The sequence below is a fragment of the Mastomys coucha genome, unplaced genomic scaffold, assembly GCF_008632895.1.
Source record: "Mastomys coucha isolate ucsf_1 unplaced genomic scaffold, UCSF_Mcou_1 pScaffold22, whole genome shotgun sequence".
Lineage (NCBI taxonomy): Eukaryota > Metazoa > Chordata > Mammalia > Rodentia > Muridae > Mastomys > Mastomys coucha.
The window spans coordinates 104046862-104061805 of record NW_022196905.1 but is presented as its reverse complement, the minus strand read 5'-3'; the positions used below and the strand labels follow the sequence as shown (position 1 = coordinate 104061805).

The window sequence follows — 14944 nt, the reverse complement described above, 5'->3', positions numbered from 1 at the left end:
AGAACAGAATTTTGGCAGTCTGTAGCTATTCAGATGTTTTTCTTTCTAGAATTTATGCATAATACATGAAATAACCAGCGTCAAACCAATTCCATAGGAATATAAAGGCCCTTTGCAACACTGACCGAGCCCCTGCTGTAGGTTTTTGAAATGTAAAGTCCTTGGGAATTTAAGAAGAATAAAGTCGCATTTCCTGACACTCCAGGAGCTTGTGAGAATGTAGCAGAGACTGACTATAGAAGGTAGGTCGCCCTCTGCTAAGAGGAGTGCCACTCTTGCCAGCTCTGAGATATATAACTCTCCACACTAGATCACTTCTGAACTGGGGATTCTCCAGGCACTTGATCTATGCAGCCTAATATCCATAACTAAGTTGAGCAATAATGCATCAGGATCTGTCCAATCTAGAAGCGGATGGTGCAGTCCCCAGCTGGAGTTCTGAGAACAGTGGTCCTAAGGCCAGTGCTTCACAGAGACATGGCATACTGGAAATCACAGTGTTGTCTAGGAAGCCAGGTTTCTGATGCTGAGGCCCAACCGTGACTTCCAGTGAGGCTACTTGAAAGAAGGGGAGCCTGGGTACCATGTGAGCACCAGGAAAGGAAGAGTCCCATCTGCAGAAGAGAAGGCTTCTTTAGGGTCTGCCTCACTCCTATGGCTCCTGGAGCATCATGAGATGGGCATCATCCTTCCTCCCTCACAGAAAGGATGGGCAGAGGAAGCAATGCCACCAGTGTCTGTCAGTAAGCTAGCAAATGGCATCGCTGGGACCAGACCCCTTTCTTGTGGGAAGAAAATCCATGTCCCTCACATAACATTTCCAAAGCAGGGCTCTTGTGAAAAGTGATTGGACCCAAAAGAGCCACTGAGGGAGGGCATTCACAGAGGGCAGACACAGAATGAAGGGGAGACCTTTGAACTGAGAGAGAAAAGCCTAAGCATTTGCCAGCCACTTTCCATGGGCACTTGATAAAGCAGTCTCCATGGATCTGTCCAGAGTCGATAGAATCACAGCGGGTGATAGCTCACAAAGGACCATCTTTATATGACTCAACTTGCAGAAGAGAAGTGATGCACAGGAGGCCTCAGCAGTCCTTGGAGAATGGCTGCTGGTGACCTTGGCCTTATTCTGTAGCTGTGTTACAGAGCCCACAGCAGCCACAAGCCCTCAACATCCAAATCCCTCAGGCATCTACATGACACTGAAAGGCTGGCTCAGAAGAAGAGCAAATCAGCCCCGATGACAAAAGGTCAACATGTCCTCTCAGTTTATATTTACCTCTAGCTCTATATTTTGTTAATGGTTTAAGATATATATATATATATATATATATATATATATATATGTGTGTGTGTGTGTGTGTGTGTGTGTGTGTGTGTGTGTGTGTGTATACATACACATATATACATATACACACATATATATATTTTGTGATGTAATGGTAGCAAGATACATGTATTATGATGTAACCATAGATAGATACATGTATTATGACATAACCATATCCACAAGAAAGTTTACTCACAATTGGTTTGTGCACATGGGTGAAATGATAAAAATAAAATAAATCGGTTTGGTTAGGAGACTAGAGAACAATAATAAAAATCAAATTAATTTTTAACATAGACAGAGATAGTATATTTATATAGGAATAAAAGTATATTAATATAGGCTAATCCTTCCTTAGAAAAGGGTGGATCAGCCTCTCTGCAGTCTAAAGATTGAACTCAGACTCAGCACGCATTAGGCAACTGTGTTATAATGCTGAGCCCTAAGTCCTAAGTCCTAAGATGAAATCTCGACTCAAAACAAACAAACACACACACACACACAAAAACCTTTTGCCGGAGGGATGGCTCGGTGGTTACAAGCATTTGTTGCTCTTCCAGAGAACACAGGTTCATTTCTCAGTGTCCACATGGCAGCTAACAATCCAGTTCCAGAGGACCCAATACCCTCCTCTGGCCTCCAAGGGCACTGCATGCATATGATGCATGGACATACATGCATACATGTGATATACAGACATACATGCATACAAACAAAACACCCATAAAAATTAAACATAAAACTGTAGGCACTCTTTCCTGTCATGTTTGTTTATAGAAGCACCTAAGCTAGGGAGGTTTTTAGGTTGTTGTGGTTTTTTCCTGTTGTATTTCAGAATTACAAAACAAGCTAGGCAACATGGCTCATACTAAGGAGGTGGGAGGATCAGGATTTTCAGGCTAGCCTTAGCTACCCTGTGGGTTAGAGACCACAACTGGGATGCATGACACCCTGATTCAACAAACAAACAAAATAATTAAGACAAGAGGATACAACAGATCAGATCTATTTGCAGAGGAGCCAAACCACAGCGTTGTGTCTCAGTGTCAGAAATTTAGAGAAATGCAGATCATGACGCTGTCTGTAAAACACAAGGAGCAAATAGTGATGGTTCCGAAAGTTGCTGCCACACACCACAGAGTGGGGCTTCTGGGATGCAGGAGGGTGTGCATGCACAGGACCACACCTAGCACAGCCACAGGCCGAAGAAAGGATGCTCAAAATAGGCCCATGGGGCAGAGCGAGAGCGAGGTGGAAAGGCAATGCTAGAGCAAGCAGGGCTTATGAAGTCTGAAGGAAGAAGGAAACACGGAAGTGGGGACCCTGAAGGCGACAGCTGCTCTGACGACACAGGGAAAACACGGAAGTGGGGACCCTAAAGGTGACAGCTGCTCTGACAACACAGAGAAGATTTATTAAAAAAACATTTTTCTCAAGAAATTGTTTCAAAGCCAAACAGGTGCCATTCTGTGGTTATCAACACATATGGTGCAGCATCCTAAGGCAGCCAGCCACAGGGCAGCCTCCGGATGACCCAGTGTCGTCTTCATGGACTGAGTAAAAGTGTTCTGTGAACATTGTTTAAAAGGTGTTACCAATCCTCAGAGAAGTCCATGCAGATCCTCATGGAGAGGAAAGTAAAAAAATGAAAGAAATTAAAATAAAAAAAACTCTGGGAAATGATAAAGATAGGTGTTGGCTTGTTCTCGATACTCCCCTAAAAGTCCTGGAGCCCCAAGTGGATTCCTCTGAATCACGGAGGACAGACAGGAAGGCCGGACCTGGGGAAAGCCTTTAGTCCATGAAGATGTGACTTGAAGAAAGGATTCTTATCTCTTTCTTCTAAAGACATGAAATGTCTAACTCTCAGGAAAGTGCCTACTGTAGAGAGCTGACTGCTTAGAGACTACTTAGCATAGTCTAGCTCATCAGAGTTTTATTTGGCACATACTTTGAGCCAAGTACAATAATAGGCAGCAAATTAAAGTGCCTAATGCTGCAAACATATAAAACTGGATGAAATGATACTGTCATCAAGACTTTCAGGTTCATTATCTAGACTAGCCAATTAAAACTCAGACCATTTATATGGCAAAGACAGAGTTTGGCTTGACATACACTATGGGCATAAGATGTCTACAGGCCACAGATCCACTGTCATGACAGATGACAGCTGGTGTGTATGTTTCATCAAAAACTTCCCAAGTACTCATGCGTTAAAGCTCAGTGAGTGCTACAATGTTTGCCCAGTACTCTTCAGATTCTGAGTGTGACCTCTTAGGACCACAGAATAAAAGAGAATAAAACCACTGCACTGCAGTGGAGACAGTTGGCTCAGGGCTGTAGAATTTCTCCAGCCTTGCCCGGGACCATCTCTGTGTGTTCTCTGTTTTCTCAGAAGATCAATCAGAATAAAGCAACAGAGAAGTTTCCACCTTACTTTTCCTCTCCTTTGAGGGCAATATGCAGCCTCTTCACATTCCTCTAAAGATGTGAGATGCTGCCTATGGCTACACATACACTAGCTTTAAGAAATACAAGAAAGAACAAGGCAGACATGGTAACTCACACCTAGAATCCCACTAGTCAGGAAACTGAGATGGGAGGATTGCTACAAGTTCCAGGCCAGCCTGGACTATAAGTTCATGGTAACCTTGGCTACATCGTGAGATTCTGTCAGGAAGAAAGAAGGGAAGTGTGGTTGAGAATTCTGGAGGGAAGCTGGGATGCTACAAGGTTGAGAGGCCAGTCACAACTTCTCTCAGGTTACATTTAGCCCCATAAGGAACTCCCTGACCACCTCACCTGATGTCCTGATAAACAGATTAAAAACCTTTACAATGTGCTAACTTAACAAAACCCTACCATCCACCAAAGGACAGGCTAAAGAAGGTATCAGGGAACTTCTGAGACCATAGCTAAGAATCTCACATCCTGCTGCAACCTAACTCTCTGGCATTTCTACCAAGGTGATAGCTGACTGTAATTTTTCATTTATAATGTTGTTTGTTCTCTTACTATAAAACTCCATAGAACTGCATCCATACTGGGAGACATGGAAGGGGGTAATCTAAGCTGTGTGTTCCGGAGCCCGTGGTTACTCAGATTTGGCTCCAGAATAAACTATCTCTTAATCCCATTGAATTGACTTCTGTGTTTTGTGTGGACAGAAGGCAGGACAACGTAAGGGAAGAGAAGGAGGGAGAAAGGAAGAGTGAGAGGAGGAAGGGAGGGAGAGGAAAGCCTAGCTTAATGTCTTTTCCTATAATTTCAAAGGCTACATTTATTCACACAAGAAAATCAGCTTATTATTCGAGGTATTGTGGTTTAGAATCCTAAAACTAATTTTACAGTGGGAATGATTTTAAATAATCCTAAAATACAAAGACATGAGCTCATCTGCCCTCATTAAGACAGTTCATCACCAGCCCACAGACCCCAACAGGTCCCTAATCCTAGAAGGCTGCGTGCTGGCTTTCCAGTCACACCTGAAGACCCACATCCCGCCTACCTCTCATGGGAGACTTCATGGCAGCTTCCACCATCCCCACCAGGAGCTGGAGACTCTTGGGGTCTTGAGCCAGCCCAGATGCAAAGGCTGCCAGGGCGTCCGCGTGACGTCCAAGGTACTGGAGGGCAACACCCTGTCGGAAGTATGCCTGGAAACACAGGAAAAGAACAAAGGTTCCTATTTATTACACTGGCATCCTGAGTGCCCATGGGGGACGCTTGTGGCTCAACACCAGGATGAAGGGTTGATACTAAGAAGCATTTCTTCTATACATCACAAATTGTAGCTCTTTCAAGAACTCACATTTAAATTTTTCTCAGACACACTGACTCTGTTCTATGCATGGCATCGATCCTCATATTACTTCTAAATGATTTAAAAACACAGTTTTGGGGCTGGTGCTACAGCTCAGGTAGCACAGTGCTCACCCACTATTATACCACAATAAGTCAATGTGGTAGCCCAACAGAAATTCTCATTCTTAACCAGCCCTGGGAGCCTGTAATCCTAGCACTTGAGAGACATGGGAAGAAGGGAAAGCAGGTCAAGACTGTCCTTGGCACCAGAGCGAACCTGAGACAGCCTCCATAAGGACAGCTGCTAGAGATTCCCTGATATCTCACCAAAGCACCTAGTATGGCACATTAACGATGGAGAGGGAAATACAACTTCTGTCGCATGACCCCGTCACACCATGTGCCCTGTCAGTCACATCATGTGACCTGTCACATCAAGCTCTAGTTTGCTTCTTTTCTGTTGTGTGACAGAACACTGACCAAAAACAACCTGGGGAAGAAAAGGTTTTATTTGGCGCATGAATTACATTCCCTCATCAACAGAAGGTGGGAACAAAAGCTGGGAACGTGCAGGAAGAAGAGGCCATGGGGGATGCTACTCACTGTTCACTGGCTCTTGCTAGCCCAGCTACCTTATTTGTACAACTCAGGCCCAACTGCCCTGGGATGGAACGGCCATAGTGGGCTGGGGCCTCCTGTGTCAAGTAGCAATTAAGAGACTGTTCTTGGATGTGCCTATAGACTTTTCTGAAGAAGGCCTTTGAGAGTCCCTCTCCTCAGTGACTCTAGTTTGTGTCAACTTGACAAAAAAAAAAGGTCACAGATACATCTTTGTTTAAGAACTCAGTTTGGACACACACACATATGTTTGGGGGGTTTGATGGACTGTTCTTGCTGCTTGAATCAGGATCTCATGGTGTAGCCCTGGCTGGCTCCAAACTACTTGAGGCTATACATCTGCCTCCCTTTACTCACTTTACCTACGGTTAGATGCTTTGTGGGGTTTTAAACATGGTTTAAAATAGTTACCTAAAATATGTATACTTTGCTTCAAAACAACTAAGATTATTGTCCTTGGTATCCTTTAAGGGGTTAGTTTAAAACAATGTGAACACCAGATGGCCAGATGACCATCAGCTAACTGAGGAAATTATCAGAAAACTGGGAAATGTTTAACTATAGAGTTCTCTTTAAATTCTCTCTCTCTCTCTCTCTCTCTCTCTCTCTCTCTCTCTCTCTCTCTCTCTCTCTCTCTCTCTCTGTGTGTGTGTGTGTGTGTGTGTGTGTGTGTGTGTGTGTGTGTCAGCCTTAGGTACTGTTCCTCAGGAACCATCCATGGTGCTTCCTGGGACGATGTCTCTCTCCCTGGGATTTTTAGCTTCATGGTTAGGCATGACTAGCTGTCAGCCCCTGCCACCGCTGAGGCCACGGCCAGGGCTGTCACGTGTCCTCTTTACATGGACCCAGTCCTTTATGAGGATTCTTTTCTTATGGACTGAGGCTCTGCAGCACTCCAGGTAAACACTGCCAACTAAGTTATTTCCCCAGACCCTAAACCTAGAACTTGAACCATAATTTGAAGTCAGTTTTGTGACATACAGTTTGCTTTTCAAGTACATAGAGAACAATCCACTGAAAGAATGGAATGTCTCTGTAGTTCACAGACATATATGAAGGCAAAACACCCAGGTATATAAAATAAAATAATAAGATAAATCTATTTTAAAATAACATTATTAATATGCTCAGTTTTTTTACATCTGTCTCTAAATAAGTGGCTTCTCATTCTATCTACTCTTACAATCTTTGTTCAGTTAAACACACTTGTCCATTTTCATAAATGATATTCATGAGATCTAAATGAAGTTTCAGACTCTCAAAACGACTGCTGAAAATACAGCTCTATCATTTTCTATCACACAAGTACTCAGAGAACGTGAGAGCAGGTGACTTCTGTGCTTCCATGTAAACTCACTTACTGCACTGTGTAGCAGCGTGCTGAGGTAATCTGAAGAAATAAGACTATTCTGGGTTTCTGCCAAGAACTCACCCCTAAGCAAGAAGAACACTCAGATGGTTGTGGGCCATTTTTTCTCTGTGGATTTGAACCAACAGCAGCTGTGAAAACGCAGGTGTGTAAGGTAACCCACGCGTGGGCGCACTCTCCTCCCCTTCTCCCTCCCTCCAGCCCTGGCCACTGTCCCATCTTCAATGTTATTTGCAGACATTTTTTTTCATTACCCACCCACATTACATTTTAGGGGTTCCAGTCATACATCCCACCTAGAAATAAGCATGGTTCTACGGGTTTTGAAGAGATGCTTAGCTACAGATGTGCCCTGGATTATATAATATATGCATACACAGCTTGGATGTGGTGGCACAACTGGGAAATCTCAGGACCCAGGGAGGCTGTGACAGCAGGATTACTTAGAGTTTGAGGCCAACCTGATCTTCACAGCCTGTGCACTAAAGTAAGACCCTATCTCAAAATAAAAAATAAATAATAAATTCTTGATACATATAAATGTATTGTGTATCTATATAAGTTAAGAGTTACTGCTGCTAAGGGAGGGAGATAAAGAATATCTAGAGTTACTGGTTTCGGGTATGTATTATAAGAAACAAAAATCTTAAATACTTTTAATTTTGAAAAGTCCTTGTATCTTAAAACAAAACTCAGTCATCAATTATTTCACTAAGTGATCAATGACTTCACAGCTTATCAAGTGAAATGATGTAAAGTACAATTCATTCGGCTAGCCCTGGGGAAAGAGCCAACCTCAGTAACAGATGCAGCAACGGATACTCAAGGTAGACAGCAAAGACGGACTCCCGAGGTTGTCTTCTGACCTCACATGTGTGCCACGGCATGCCTAGCTATATGTATACACACACATTTGTACACACATGTTCACACACACATACCCAACATGTGTTCACACACATGCACATACAAATGTGTGTGCATACATGTTCACATACATGCACATACATACACACGCGTGTACACACACACCATTTAAAGATGCAAGCTGCGTTCTCAAGTGACATGGCAGTGCTAGAGACTCTGCTTGTTCCATTTTCTTCAGACTCAAAATGAGATGAGATGGTGACCCTGGACAGCGTACCTTCCACAGCTTCTAAGATTCTTTTCCTCAGAAGCATAGAGAAGGCTCAGGGGCCTTCCTCAGTTCCCCACGCCCCCTGGGTACTTAATGCTCAGCAGTGTCCACAGGATGAAACAGCATGTCTGAACAACATGCTCCACATAAGGTGACCATCAAGTGCAGGTCTCCCAGCTCTTTACCCAGCAGCAAGTCACTACAGAAGAAAATTAATTCTTTAGACTTCTGTAAGCGATATGCTACTATAAAACTATAAAACTGGTGATGATGAAAATGAGATTGTAGTTTATTGTGATGGAGTAGAGAACTCAGCACAGCACCTGACACAGAATAGAACAGCCGTCTTTGAAGGCTTAACAAGAACATGTGACTCCAGACTAGGAGCATACACAGAATTTCAGTATATACTTAAGTATTAAAATATTACTCACCCTCATCCCATGGGTGAGCCCACCTGGCCCTCCCTGCCACATCCCATCCAAAACCTGCAGATGTAGCCTAGGACCCACGTCCAGCACCCTGGCCTTGTCTAGCCACAACCGCCTGCACTGCAATCAACCTCTAGGCTTCTTCAAGGAGCTGCCCTGCCAGCCCCAACCCTGCACAGCATCCAGGCTCTCAAGTCAGCCAACCAGACCCTGCCAGCCACTGTCCAGGGTCTAGCTGGACAGGTTAGCCATAGAGAAACATCATAATGGAATTATATGTCAGATGGGTGAGACGGATATCTAAAGACTATTCTATTAAATAAACATTCTACATAGCAGCAAACGGAAGCTTCCTAAAATGCCGCATCCTGGGGCATGAAGCAAATCCTTACAAATTCAGAAAGATTGAAATAATTCCATGTATTCCAACTGACCATAATGCAATAAAACTTAAAATTGACAGCAAAGAAATCTCTAGTAAATGCACAAACTCATGGAGATTAAATAACTCATTACTGGATGATGAATGAGTCAAAGAAGAAATTGAGACAGGAAAAAAATTCCTGGGACTCAATAAAAAAAGAAAACACAACACAGCAAAACTTCTGGGACACAATGAAAGCTGTCCTCTGAGGGAAATGTACAGATCTGAATACTTAGATTTAAGAAGTCAGAAAGGACACAAATAAATTATATATGTTGTATAAATTATATATATTACATATATAAATTATATATCTATCTATCTCAAACTCAATGAATCTAAGAGTTGCTTCTTTAAGATAAACGACATCAACAGACCATTGGCTCAACTAACCCAAAGAAAGAGAAGACCCACATTTAACAGAGTCAGAAATAAACAGGGAAACATTGCAAAAAGTAGCAAAGAAACTCAGAATTTTATAAAATAATATTGTAAAAAAGAGAAAACCCATACTCTATTAAGCTGAAAAACTGAAAAGAAATGGATAAATTTCTAGAAAAGGAAGCGAGGAGGAGGGGAACAACGCCCCCTTAGTCCCAGCACTTGGGAGACAGAGGCAGGTGGATCATCTCTGTGAGCTCAAGGCCAGCCTGGTCTATAGAGTGAGTTCCAGGACAGCCAGGAAGGGAGGGCGGGAAGGAGGGAGGAAGGGAGGGAGGGACAGAGGAAAGAACACTCCAAAACTCCTTCTATGAAGCCAGTATCTACTCTAACGACAAAGCCAGGTAGAGACATGAAGACAAAAAGAAAGCTACTGGCCAGTGTTCCTGGTGAGCAGAGATTTAAAACTTCTCAATGCTTGAAAACTGGGCACAGACATGTAGTTTATACATCAAGTTGACTCTATCCCTGAAATGCAAGGATCATCAACCTATGCAAGGCAATAAATGTAATATACCACATAAATAGACTTAAAGATAAAACTCACATGATCATCACTTCAATAGATGGAGAAAAGGCCTCTGACAAAATCCAACATGGCATCATGATAAATGTCACAGAGAGGAGGAGAGGGAAATAGCTCAACACCACGAAAGCTATGTAAGAAAAACCCAGAGCCAACGCCATCCTAAGTGGAGAAACCCTTGAAGCAAGCATGCTGAAACCATGAAGGAGGCAGAGGTGCAATCTGTACTCCTCTTCACTATTGCGCTTGAAGGGCTAGCTGGAGCAATAAGGCAAGCGAGTGCAAGGAGACACAAACAGGAAAAAAGTGGTCAAACTATTCTCATTTGCAGATGACAAGAAACTACACATTAGAGATCCTGAAAAATTCTACCAGGAAACTTCTAGAAAAATAAACAAATTCAGCAATGTGGCAGGACACAGAATCAACCTGCTCAAATCATTAGCTTTTCTATACACCATCAACAAAGAGATCACAATAGCCCCAAAGAAAATAAAATATCTAGGAATAAACCTAACCAAGGAGGTAAAGGACTTTTACAATCCTTACATGTTTAAACCTTTTAATAAAGACAGAAAGATACTAGAAAATGGAAAGACATCCCATGTTCATGGAGTGGTAAAATTAATATTGTCAGAATGATCATTCTACCAAAAGATAGACTCAGTGCAATCTCAATCAAAATCTCCTTTTGAATCTTCACAGAAACAGAAAAATAAGTCTACCTCAAAATTCATATGGAATCACAAAAGACCCCAATATCCAAAACAATCATCAGCAAACAGAACCATGCTGGACGGATCAGCTTCCACAGCTGACATATTACAGAGCCAGAGGAATGGAAACAATATGGTGCCCTTGCAAAGATAGACACGCAAACCCATGGGACAGAATCACAGGCCCAAATGCAAGCGCACATAACTTCAGCCACTTACTAGTTGACAAAGACACCAGAAACATAAGCTGGAGAAAAGAAGCCATCTTCAACAAGTGGCACTTAACAGACTGGATGTCCACATGGAGAGGACACAGGCACAGCCAATTAGGCCCATAGCTATCCTGCTGCACAAAGCCTACCTCCAAATGGATAAAGACCTAACCCTGAAACATGAAAACTGCCAGAAGAAAGCGTGAGTGGTTGTCCTACATGAGAGAGACAAAGGGAAGAGAATTCTTGAATAGGACTCTATGTGCCCCAAAATTAAAGCCAACAACTGGCAAGTAGGACTTGATAAAAATTCAACAGTTTCTACACAAGTAAAGAAACAACCAATTGAATAAGAGGAAACTCACTGAGGGGAGAGAATCTTTGCCAGCTACACATCTGACAGAGGATTAATATCCAGAATACATAAAGTACATTTTTTAAAAAAGGTCAAAAACAAAACTACAACAACAAAAGCCAACAAAGGATCAATCAGAACAGAGAGTTCTCAAAAGAAGTAGAAATAAAACTGGCTAAGAAATATCTTCAAAACACTATTCATTGTCCCTAGCAATGAGGGACATGTAAATCAAAACAACTTGAGATTTCATTTTGCCACAGTCAGAATGCAAAAATCAATAAAACAACCAACAACAGTTACAAATGCTGGAGAGGATGTGACCAAAGGAGTCCCCCATATTCAGTGTTGTATAACTGCAAATTGTCACACCAGCTCTGGAAATGAGTGTGGAAACCCTTCGAAAAACTATAAATAAGTGTACCATATCACCCGGCTATCACATTCCACAGACTCTTTCTCACATGTTCAACCCTGCTCTTTTCCAAATAGCTGGGAGATCAAAACAATGCAATTGCTCCAAAACTGATGAGCTGGTAATGGAAAGGTGAAACATGTTAAAAACAATATTATGCAGCTTTCTTTTAAAATGAAATCAGGGAGGCTGGAGAGCTGGCTCAGTGGTTAAGAGCACTGACTGCTCTTCCAGAGGCCTTAGCTTAATTCCCAGCAATCACATGGTGGCTCACAATCATCTGTAATGGTGGGTCTGAAGACAGCGACAGTGTACTCATATACATAAAATAAATAAATCTTTTTTAAAAAATGAAATCAGGAGATCTGCAGGGAAATGAATGGAATCCAAGTGTGTATTAAGAAACAAAGTCACCTAATCTCAGAAGGAAAAACCCATGTTCTCCACATATCTAGACAAGTATGTGTGCATGCACATGTAACATGTAAAGAGAAGAGTGAGGAGTGATATTAGGGGATATGGATGGTCAGAGTGCAGGTGAGGACTCATGAGTTGTGAAAGGGGATATACAATCATTTTTCTCGTTCCAGTGCTACCATGGATTTTTTTTTGAGGACCTTCTTTTCCTTTTTAAAGGAGTTGTATATAAAATATGCCCATATTTTATACATATGGTATAAAATGCATTGATTATAAAAGGGTAAATAAAATCCAAATCCAAGCTCCAAGATGTTAGAGTGGCTATTATAACTGTACAGATGTTCGTTGAGACAGACAGTGCTTTGGGCCTGTGCTTTGGGCCTGGACAAGTGCTGTTTGAGTGGCTCTGTTAATCTAGCTGTGCGATACTTTTTATTTACATGTTCTTTAAAATAAAGTGGTTATATACATATGTGTGTGTGTGTGTGTGTGTGTGTGTGTGTGTGTGTGTGTGCATATTTGAGTCTACAGAGATGGCTCAGACATTAAGAATACTTGTTCTTCCAGAAGAACCTGGTTCAGTACCCACATAGTGGCTCGCAACTCTCTTAACTCCTCTTCCAAGGGATCCAATAGCCTCTTCCGGCCACCATACGCATTAGGCACATGCATGATACACAAGCACTCACACAGACAAAACAATCATGTACCTAAAATAAATCAAATGAATCTTAAATGTTTTAAAATACTACCCAATTCCAGTCCCTGCTTTACCCACCTGTTCCCTTGTTCCAAAGTGGTTTAAGCAACTGGGAAGCCATGTAATTGAAGAAGAACTTGTTGCTCTAAGGCTTACTGCTGAAATCTATTTTACCAGGTAAAAATTAATTTGAATTACGGAGTCCAGGGAGGTAACAGCAGCTACCCCAGGAGCCTGCTGCAAGCCCCAACTACAGTCAAGGTCAGAGTGCCCAGAGATCCGTGGTCGTTAACCACCGAAGGAGGAAGCTGGCCTGACATCCAGGAGCCTGTCTGCTCCTCTTTCTTTTCCTGGTACAGTTTCCACGGGAAGATACTTCATTTGAGAAAGGGGCAGGTTTTGTCCCTTCACAGGGAGCACTGTGCCCCCTGTCATGGGGAGCTGAGCCTATGAGGCAATGTTAAATGCTGGGCACACACATCACCCTCGTTGCCTCTTGACATCTCCCCACTCCACACGTGGCAGAGGCACCACAGTCTAAAGCGGGAGGGGCATAAATGTTACAACATAGCCGGCTGCACCAAGTGCTAGCTCACCGGGATGCCCACTGTATTTTAGTAGTAACAAAATCCTATCTAATGACTAAAGGGTTTACCACTTGTTGCTAAAACTGTGAGGATTACTAACTAGCCTGTGGTTTGCTTCAGTGGCCATCCAGAGAGCTAAAGGATTCATCTGAGCACTTAGCACAGTAAACTCCTCAGCCCGTGAGCACCCCTAGAAATGACGACAGATTTCATGTCTTTACTTCCAACACTCCACCCCTGGTTCACAGTTCCAAATGTCTCTGAGCCCAACTAGAACCTGACTCCCCCATACCATGCTGGTTCAAGTGAGTTAGGAGATGAACTGCTGCACACAGGGACATGAGTGGACTTCAGACACATCAGATGTGACAGATGTAGAATAATTCCAAGCATTTGTGAACAGTTTACCTTTTGACTTAGATTTAATCTAAGTTGTTTGGTGTTGCCTTTAGATTTTAAAACTAGCCTGCGGCTATAAATTCTCCTTTTATAGCATAAATGCATCTCTTTTTTAACTTCCTACGTGACGTATTTACTACCTAGTCCTGTGCCACTCATTGAGTGTCATTTACTGGAGTGTATCTCTGCCACTCAGGACCATGCAAGGAGGTCTTTTGGATGACCACTGCACACAAAAGTTTTCTCCCAACACTGAGCACACAGAACCAACCAACCCTGGCTACCGTGCTCTTTCTCTGGTCCACACAATGTCTTTGATGAAAGAATTAATGGCATGCAATTAGCCTCTAAATCAGCATTTTGCGGGGGAATTGTTCTAGTTGTAAAATTCAAACCATGGAGGCCGAAATGAAGGAAAATCAGAAATGACACAGACAATTTATGAACATGAATATTTAATCTCCATTCCATTACAACCCTTGATTGTAGAGCAATTTTTAATGAATTGGATACAGAGAAAATTCGTTTCATTAACCTTTCATATAAATGTATTATTATTGAACCAAACAGGACACTGTACTTGCAACTCAGTTCGATGTTAATTAGATTGTGAGTTGCAAGGCTTTAAATCACAGGGAGTGAAAAAAAAAAAAATCAGCAAGCTCGGGCTTGTTTGTGCCTATGATACAATTCGCTATACTTCTTTTATTTTCTGATACTTTCGAGTGAGTGTTCTCTTGCTTCTATTTGTTAATACCTTATGTTGAAAACAAAATAAAGCTTGCAGAATCAGCAAAGAACACGTTCATGGGGCAAATGTGTTTTTCCTGCTCAGCTGGGCAGAATCACTCCAGAAAACTCCGCTTCTATTTCTCACTTAAAAAACAAACAAACAACAACAACAACAAAAAACCAGCCAGGCAGTGGTGGCACACACCTTTAATCCCAGCACTTGGGAGGCAGAGGCAGGCAGATTTCTGAGTTCGAGACCAGTCTGGTCTACAGAATGAGTTCCAGGTCAGCCAGGGCTACACAGAGAAACCCTGTCTCGACAAA

General features: G+C 42.4%; 1 protein-coding gene across 3 annotated transcripts in view; it reads right to left on the bottom strand.

Moving 5' to 3' along the window:
* The window catches only part of Ttc28 (tetratricopeptide repeat domain 28), a 436243-nt gene that overhangs the window by 209721 nt on the left and 211578 nt on the right, over positions 1 to 14944 (bottom strand). For all 3 annotated transcript variants that reach the window (XM_031337381.1, XM_031337382.1, XM_031337383.1), the window contains one exon: positions 4842 to 4989. In XM_031337381.1, the coding sequence (XP_031193241.1) occupies positions 4842 to 4989 (148 nt within the window). The remainder of the gene's footprint in view (positions 1 to 4841; positions 4990 to 14944) is intronic.